We start from the raw sequence: 9,178 nt of genomic DNA, 5'->3' as shown, positions 1-9,178 counted from the left end.
GTATGCTAATTCATAGCATAACTTTAAGATAAACTATTTAATATGATGATCGTTATAAAACTCCAAGCCGATAAACTGTTATTACCAAAGATCTTATCTTCCGTATGGTGTTTGGTTTGGCATAATTTTTTTCCATTAATTTTAGCTAAAATAATAATGTTTAAATTGATTTATTTATTGATTTATTAATTGAATTGATTTTATGTACTTCATTAGCGTATGTGTTTCATTCCTTCATTCCTAATTTAAGCGCCTGGCATCCTAGCCGCGTTTTCGTTGTGGCACCGTGTAGATAGGCCCCTAATAAAGCCTTCTAATACTCAGTAGCGATCAAACTTCATTGCAAAATTAATATTTGTTATTGTTTCCAAGATATTAAATGTCTTCAGATGCGTTCTGAGTGTAATTTTTAACGTGGAGTTGATATAAGTCAGCAGTTCGGTCTATATTCGCGCTTACTTTCACCACAATTGAAATAATAAAAGTATGTACATACATATGTATCTAAATATGTGTGTATGCTGTAGAATAGTTTTTGTAAAGTGGATACGTACATAAAAAGTGGGATTGTTGTGCGGAAACTACTCGGATTAATCAAATTGTACAAACTATACATGCATGCCTGCAACATACTGGTTTTATAAGTTCTAAATGAAAACACTTCAAGTGCCGGAGTTACATCAATTTCTGCAGTGCATAGTGAGCAATTGAGCTGCAATTCCGCATAGCCCACAACTGAATTTGCATTACTATTCAAGCGTATGAAGAAAAACGTATGTTTTTACAATAAATACAAGCAGGCTGAGATGTTAGATACTATTTAGTAGAGCGAAAGATACTTGCTTTCGGAATGCATCTGTTAAGGGCATTTTTCATTAAATATTTTTTAATTTAATGTATGTATGTATGTTGAGAAAACTCTTTTAACAATATTAGCTACTTATTGGATAGTGTTATAGTTAAAATCTTTAAGGAAACCACCTTTATAAATCATTTCTTTGTAATTTCCTTTTTAGAGTAAGCCATGATGAGGGAATCGGCCCACGATATAAACATGGACACCTGGAAGCAATGGATCCTCGAGGCCATATCGAAGATCAGGTCCCAGAAACAGAGGCCCTCCGTGCAGAGGATCTGCCAGGCGATCGGCACGCACCACAAGTTCCACGAGGACATTGTGGCCGAGAAACTGGAGAAGGCCGTCGAATCGGGCGCAGTGATCAAGGTGTACAACAAGGGATTGCACTCTTACAAGGCGCCGATGGCCAAGCGTCGCATCAAGGTGGACAAGAATACCAATCTCTACAAGTTGGTGGCCAAGGCGGTCCACGATCTGGGCGAATGCGAGGGATCCACCATTAAGAGCATAGAAAACTACATTCAGAAGTTCAACTGCATCGACCTGTCGCCCAATGTGGACTTTAAGGCCGTGATTAAGGCATCCATTAAGAAGGCCGTGGACGCCGGCTTTCTGATCCAGGAGGGCAAGCTCTACAAAAAGGGTAAATCGCTGACAACCCCGCGGAAATGCGCCCCTGCCTCGGATGTGATCATAAAGGGCGAGGAGAGCTGCACCCACTGCTCGGGAAACTCGCAGAAGAACCTCAACGGCATCCCAGAGCCACTGAGCTCATGCAAACAGTGCGGGATTTCTCTGCACACCACCTGCGCCAATATTGCCGGCAGGTGCAAGTCGCAATCCTACGTTCTGCTCTACATGCTCGTCACGAAGGGCACGATTTGGGATTGCCAGAACTGCGCCGATTGCTCCGTCTGCAAAATGCGCAACCGTGGGCCTTGCCTGCTGCAGTGCTTCGTGTGCAAGGACCACTTTCACTTAACCTGTCTCGATACGATTCCAGACAAGAAGCCCAAGCATCCTTACAGGTAGGCTTACTATAAATTGCCAAAACTATTAATTTATATACTAATCAATTCTCTTATCAGGTGTAAAACATGCTCCAAACAAAGCATAGATAATCCGAAATTGATTAAAAAAGACAATACAAGGATCAAAATGGAGGCTGCCAATGAGAGGTACTTTGAAATACTTTTCAAATTAAATGAGTGTGCTTTTAATCGTTAAATTAAATCCTAGAATGACCCCCTCCGATAAATATGCCTCCAGTAAGCGGCAAATCATCAAAAAGGAAGGCAACATCGATAGTCCATCGACCTCAAAGCTTTGCGTTTACAACGACGGCAACGGCCAGAGGAGGAAAATGCCCGCCAGCTTGAACTCAAGGAAACTAAACCACAGTGAGGACCAGTTCGAGTTCCCGGGCAAGCAGAAGAGGTCGCAAATATTACAGGGAGGCTACTTGGCTAGCCAGGAAACGCGCAAGCGAACCTTTTCGGATCTGTCGTCGACAAGTTCGTCCAGCGAAAGTGAAGACGACGACGACGAGGACGACGACAGGAACAGGAATGGCGATGACAACGATCAGGACGAGAGCACATCCTCGGATTCGTGCACTTCATCGAGCTCTGACTCGGACTCCAGCGAGAGTTCCAGCGACAGTTCCGAATGCGATGATGAGAACGACGAGGAGGACTATGACACCGATCGCAGCACGCTGAAGGGGAAGATCTTCGAGAATGAGAAGCAGAGCTGCGCCAAACTTAATGTGGGCGAAGGTCTAGGCTCGCCGCAAACCAATGAAGTGGCCAGTGAGAACTGGGGGTTCGCCGCCGTGGCGAAAAACCCCATTGACATATTTGTAAAATCAAAAAATAACGCAAGTGGCAAGAACATGGGATACACAAAGCCAGCAGCAAGCACGTTTGCCACGTCACCTGCCGCAAACAGGGCGCCAAAAAGCACGCCAGTAGCTGCTTCTACTCCGGACAAAAGCACCACAACAGCCATTGGCGGCATGACCATAAGGCGACAGACCGCAAATGGGCAGAAGAAAAAGATTGTGCCCTTGAAAAGTATGCCGCTGGAAGCAGGCAAGTCGTACGAGAAGTGCGACGATGACATTCCGTATCTAACTGAGGAGACTGTTATGAAGGTTCAACTTCTGGAGGAGATTGAAAGGAGCAGGGAGACCCACAGCGAGGCTGATGGCAAACCAGAAACGCATAACGACGAGGATGTGGCTGGGGAAAGCACAAAGCGTGCCAATCCCTTCGAGAATCAGCCCCTGCCGCCCGGTGTGACCGCCACGGATGTGGAACTCTATCAAGAGGTTCTCCACAAGGCCGTCGTTCAAATGTCCAATAATCATGTCGAAAAAGTAAACGATATAAGCCTGAAGCCGGGACAGAACACCCAGAGTCCCAAATCGATCCAAATAGGAAAGTGGGACATTGAGACCTGGTACTCCAGCCCCTTTCCGCAGGAGTACACCAGGCTACTGAAGCTGTTTTTGTGCGAATTCTGCCTGAAGTACACAAAGAGTCGTTCTGTTCTGGACAGACATCAGAACAAGTGTATTTGGAAGCAACCGCCAGGCACGGAAATATTCAGACAGGGCAATATATCGGTGTTTGAAGTGGATGGCAACGTAAACAAGATATATTGCCAAAACTTATGCCTGCTGGCCAAGTTTTTTCTCGACCACAAAACCCTCTACTACGACGTGGAACCGTTTCTCTTCTATATTCTGACTAAAAACGATCAGAGCGGATGTCATCTGGTTGGCTACTTCTCAAAGGAAAAGCACTGCACTCAAAAGTACAACGTGTCCTGCATCCTGACGATGCCGCAGTACCAGAGGCAAGGCTACGGCAGGTTCCTGATCGACTTCAGTTACCTGTTGAGCCGCGAGGAGGGCCAGTTGGGCACCCCGGAGAAGCCGCTCTCGGATCTGGGACGCCTGTCGTACTTTTCGTACTGGAAATCCGTTGTGCTGGAGTACTTGTACAAGTATCGCAACCACACAAAGATCACGTTCAAGGATATAGCCATTAAAACTGGTTTGGCCATTTCAGACATTGCCCTGGCCTTTGAACTGTTGAACTTCATCAAGTTGAGGAAAAACGACGGCGACATAAGGTATCAGATAAATGTGAAGATCGACTGGAAGAAAGTTGTGGCTCATCACAATAAAATGGCGAACAGCAAAACTCGAATAATCATAGAGGCAGACTGCTTGCGATGGAGTCCGCTACTGTCGGTCTCCAAATTGCCCAACATAATCAAGCCGATTTCCAATCGTGAATACTTGAACAACCAAATTGAGAAACAGTCGGATTCGAAAGAAACTAACGAAGATAACAAGGCAGTTGTTAAGCAAAGTGTGCCCACTACACCGAAGTTGAGTCAGGAGAGTGCCGAGTTTCCCAGCATTAAATCTCGTGGGCCAAGCTCTGAAAAGTTGTTGGACGAGAGGGAAAATCAGCGGAAACGTGCCTGTCCGGAAGAGTTCCTAAAATCGGCTCCCAATGAGGCCAAGAAATGCAAGCTGACTGCAGCACAGCCGCCTCTGGAGGAGCAGTCGTTTGGCGAGCACTCCGACTCATCCGATTGCAAGTCTTCTAAGGAACTGTCCGAGCAGTTGACCAAAAGGGCCCAGCGTTTGGCCAAACGCAACGACCTGATCCCCCACACAAACAAACGGAAGCATTTCGACCGCCCGCTGGAGAGCAATGCCATCGCAGCCGACCCGAATCCACCGATTCAAAGTCAATCGGAGATTTCAGGCGTAGAAAGTGGCCCTCATGTGGATGAACCTACTACGAAGGAGATCAGCAAGATTGTGGTGGAAAAGGAGCATGTGGACAAACCGGTCAACATTGTACCCAAGCTGAGGGGTAAACAGTCCAATGGCAAACGCTCCGAGGAGTCGCAGTTCAATGGGAATACCACATCAGAACCTGTCGAAGTGCCGGCGATTAGTCCAGCAAAGGAAGCCACTAAAGAGCTGGTTAAGGTGGCAAAAACCGAGAGCCCGGAGAAGAGCAAGGAGTTGGCAAGGAACGAGAGTGAAGCCAACAGCATAAGTGATCAAGTGCTCGATGCGGTGGCCAAGAAAACCAAGAAGACGTTGTTCGCCGACGTCACGACGTCGTACAAACCGGAAGAGGTCAAATATAGTACGCCGGACAAGCCGGTGGCAAACACACCAGAGGTCAAGGAAACCCCAAAGGAGGTTGACATCAAGGAGGTCAAACCGCTTGAAGTTCCTGAGCAAAAGCCCAAACCGAAGAGTCCCGAAAAAGTGGAACCCATTGTGGTGCCTGCTCAGCCCGTTTTGGAAAAGGTTAATGTTCCTGTTAGTGCGGAGAATGTTAAGAATTGCACGGAGGAAAAGAAACTGGAGCTGGATGTTAACCACTTGAAGTTCTCACCCGACTCCTCCTCCTCCTCGGCACTTCCGCCAGCGGTGCCAATGCAGAAGTCTCTGCCCGAACTTCCCGCTCCAGTTGTGCATAAGGCAAAAGCCAATGAAGCTGTGCCGGCTCAGGCCATTGAAACCGCACCGAAGCCATCCGAAATGGAAAGGATTAAAAAAGTCGAAGTCGCTGCGCCCAATCCGCCATCGCATCGAACGGATGTTCATGTTCCTACCCTTGTGGAGCAACCTCAACAGCAGCCGGTGAAGGAAAAGATCTCGCCCGAAAAAGTGGAGCAGCCAATGGTCAAGGAAAATGTCGAAATTAAAGAAAAGGCCATCAAGAAAGCAGTGCCGGAAGTGCCAGTTGTAAAGCCGGAAGTAGTCAACAGCGGCGAAAAGAAGTACGATCCGAGCCGGGTGAAGGTGCTGCCCGAAAGGGAAGTCATCAAGTCGGACCAACAACTGGTGCAGGTCAAGGAGGAGGAGAAGTCGAATGCCAGGGCGCCCTCGGCACCCATTCCCATTCGGGACAAGATCCCACTGAAGGGCAACGAGCACGCCCAGCTGCAGAACTCCATTCCCTCGCAGTTCCCGATCAACCAGATGCCCAACTACCACACCTCACAGTACTGGCAGTGGGAGTACTACGGCTACAATCTCTCGCATTTGGACCCCGCCGCGCAGAAGGGACAGAAGCAGTTCCACAAGGATCTGGCCACCACCATGGCCTACACGCACAACTTCACGCAGAACCTCTATCAGTCCGCCAACCTGGCCATGCAGCACGCCGCCCACCACCAGATGCACCAGACCAAGGAGAAGCACAAGGTGGAGCGCAAGACCAGTGGCAAGAAGGAGGAGCAGCAGCAGCAGCAGCCCAAGGTGGTCTCCAGTGTGTCCAATGTGGTCAGCAGTGCCCGCGAGGATGGCCATGTCCAGCATTGCAACGAGTACGTGGCCAACAACCAGGCGGCCATTTACAATCAAAAGTGCGCCACCCAACAGAAGCAGGCTCAGCAGATGAAGTCGCTGGCCAATGTGCAGAATTCGGTGTCACGGCAGAACCCCAATCCCAATCCCAACCCGGCTGAGTCGACGGTCCTCATGCCCAATCCAGTGAATCCGCAGTCGGGAGGCGGGCCCGCCAAGCAGAAGGTCGAGCATGGCGTCAATTCCACATCGGTCATTTCGCGCGAGGGCAAGCTCAACAAGATTGGTGGTGGTCATCCCAACATCCACGCCGCCGCCCAGCATGCCAACCTTCAGGTGGGCGGTGGCGGCGGCGGCGGCGGCCAATCGGACGTGAATCCCAATCTGGTCTATAACACGGAGTCCTCGGCGAACGCGGCCATGCAGCACTACGATTGCGGAATCAGTGCGCAGATCAACATGGAGTCGCCGGCCAACATTGGCACGGCCATCGCCCACGGCTCGCAGGAGATCGCCGCCGCCTCCAATGTGCACATGCACCAGCCGCACCGGCAGTTCTCCGACTGCTCCATGCAGAACCAGCCGGTCACCACGCCCATGCACATGTCCATCCAGAACTCCCACATGCAGCAGCAGAACAATCTGAACATGAATCTGGCGCCGGAGGGTGCGCCAAACATAAATCTCCTCAGCAACTCGCAGCACCAGCATCAGAGCAGGAAGCTAAATGCCCAGGTAATATTTTCTATATTTTATTTAATTCGTTGTAAAGCATGTAAAAGGTATTGCCGACCCTTTAAAGTATATATGTTTTTGATCAGGACCCATAGCCAAGTCCATCTAACCATGTCCAGAAATCGTAGAACCTAGTTAGTATGGTATATAATTTTTAAATCGAACTATTATTTTAAAAGTTATTAGCATAAATGTGAATTCCCGGTAGATGGAGCCTCCTGAAACCCAATTATTTTGTTAGCTTACTAGCGTCGGGACACTTAACTATAGCCTAGTCTTACGTATTAATTCTCGTATATTTTAATTCCATAAGTTTATTCGGTGAATAACTATCGTAAGAAAGTCTTTAAAATCAAACTATTAGTTTAAAAGCTATTAGCATAAATGTGAATTCCCGGGAGATGGCGCCACCTGAAACCCGCTTAGTTTTGTTGAGCCTTATTTATTTTGTAGTTGGTTAGCTCAGTAACTTGGGATCACTTAACTATAGCGCACCTTCTTGTTATTGACGGAGTCTTACATATTAATTCTCGTATTTTTTCATTTCATAAGTTTATTTGGTCAATAACCGTCAACTCATTTATATTTAAAGTTATTAGCATATATGTGAACTCTCGGTAGATGGCGCCACCTGAAACCCGCTTAGTTTTGTTGAGCCTTATTTATTTTGACATTGTTTAGCTCAGTAACGTCGGATCACTTAACTATAGCGTACCATCTTTTTATTAAATTCTTGTATGTTTTCATTTCATAAATTTATGTGGTCGATAGTTATTATCGAACTAAAAGTTATCAGCATAAATCTGAATTCCCGGTAGATGGACCTTATTTATTTAGTAATTGATTAGCTTAACTTTAGCTTTCCTTCTTGTCTTTGTTCGATTCCTACGTATTAATTGTCGTATATATCCATTTTGCAGGCGGACATTGCAGTTAGCTCGCCGACTCCCTCCCACAGAGCCACCACGCCCAAACAGATTCGCAGCGGAAATACGAGCCAGCAGCGTGACGCTAAGAACGCGGCGCCGGCAACGACCACAACGAATACTCATCACCAGATTCCGCAGGGCGGGGCCACGGCGAACATTGCCAAGTCGCACCACGACTCGCTGCACAACCTGCAGTTCCTGCAGCACGGCCACCAGCAGAACATGCAGCCCACCGACTACGTGCCCATTCCGCAGATCAGCCAGAACTTCTCGGCCAATCCCTCGAACTACGACCTTGTGGGCATTCAGCAGCGCATGTCGCTGAACAGTTCCGTGCACTCGCTGGCCAACAGCCACCAGCGGTTGGAGCAGCCGTCGTCGGCGTGTGCCGTCAACAACTTCTACTTGCAGAACAACATGCCTGCGGCGGAGAATGCGCCGCGAGTGCCGGTCTCCAGTTCGCTGGGCGGTCCGCCGACGGCGGGCAACGGCAACGACCAGCGGCAGACGGGTCAGGACACGATTTCGGCGGCCAATGGCTCCGGCGGAGCCAGCGCCTCGCTGGCGGGCAACCTGTGTAGCCTGTCCAAGCTGCAGCAGCTCACCAACTGCCTGGAGAGCCAGCCGTGCAACACGTCGCCGGGGGCGCAGGTGAATCTGGCCCCCTCGCCGCACCATCCCATTCCGCCGAACTCGATGACGCCGCCGCCGCACCTGCTGATGCAGAACCGGAACATCTCCACGCCGCCCAACATGCTGCAGACGCAGGTGACGCCGCTGCAGTACAAGTACTATCCGAGCAACATGAACATTGCGCCGATTGCGTCGGCACAGAACACCAGCCGCCAGACCCGCAACACGCCATCCGCCCCGGTGCAGCACACCTCGACGCCCATGGGCAGCGGCAACAACCGGACCGCCAACGTGCACATCAGCCCCAACCTGATGGCTCCGTATGGGGCCATCAACAGCTACCGGATGTCGCCGCAACAGTCACCGCCCACTGGAAGCTACAGCTCGGGGAGCGAATACCCCAACTCGCAGATTCCGATGCAGATGATGAATATGCAATCTCAGTACCAGGATGCCTGCGTGCTGCAGCGGGGCACCCCATCCAATCCGATGTACCCCACGTATTCCCCCTACTTACCTCTCAACGGTTCTATTCGCAGATAATAGATGCGCACATTTTATATGTTATTGTATTGAGTATGATTTGTATATATGAATGTGTGCTGTAAATAAATATACATTACGTCAAATTAACAATTCAAATCTGAAGGCCTTTTCCTGAAGAGCAAC

General features: G+C 49.1%; 1 protein-coding gene across 2 annotated transcripts; it reads left to right on the top strand.

Moving 5' to 3' along the window:
- The first annotated feature begins 306 nt into the window (after positions 1-306).
- LOC108144498 (histone acetyltransferase KAT6A) lies at positions 307-9,151 on the top strand. Of its 2 annotated transcripts, none has more exons than XM_017269430.1 (5): positions 307-484; positions 1,017-1,887; positions 1,948-2,037; positions 2,099-6,947; positions 7,868-9,151. In XM_017269430.1, the coding sequence occupies exons 2-5, from the start codon at positions 1,025-1,027 to the stop codon at positions 9,050-9,052; spliced, it is 6,987 nt and encodes a 2,328-aa protein (XP_017124919.1). In that variant the 5' UTR covers positions 307-484; positions 1,017-1,024; the 3' UTR covers positions 9,053-9,151. The 2 variants fall into 2 exon arrangements, with proteins under 2 accessions (XP_017124919.1, XP_017124920.1); XM_017269431.2 differs by lacking the exon at positions 307-484 and adding an exon at positions 540-773.
- The last annotated feature ends 27 nt before the right edge of the window (positions 9,152-9,178 follow it).

The sequence above is a fragment of the Drosophila elegans genome, unplaced genomic scaffold (assembly GCF_018152505.1).
Source record: "Drosophila elegans isolate 14027-0461.03 unplaced genomic scaffold, ASM1815250v1 contig_183, whole genome shotgun sequence".
Classification (NCBI taxonomy): Eukaryota; Metazoa; Arthropoda; class Insecta; order Diptera; family Drosophilidae; genus Drosophila; species Drosophila elegans.
This window is presented reverse-complemented; position numbering and strand designations above follow the sequence as displayed.

What these genes read in the sequence shown, in the direction of transcription:
- LOC108144498 (XM_017269430.1), top strand. Translation starts at nt 1,025, where the DNA reads ATGATGAGGGAATCGGCCCACGATATAAACATGGACACCTGGAAGCAA. An exon ending in AAGCCCAAGCATCCTTACAG is followed by an intron (nt 1,888 to 1,947) that starts GTAGGCTTACTA and finishes TTCTCTTATCAG; the next exon opens with GTGTAAAACATGCTCCAAAC. An exon ending in GCAGGAAGCTAAATGCCCAG is followed by an intron (nt 6,948 to 7,867) that starts GTAATATTTTCT and finishes TCCATTTTGCAG; the next exon opens with GCGGACATTGCAGTTAGCTC.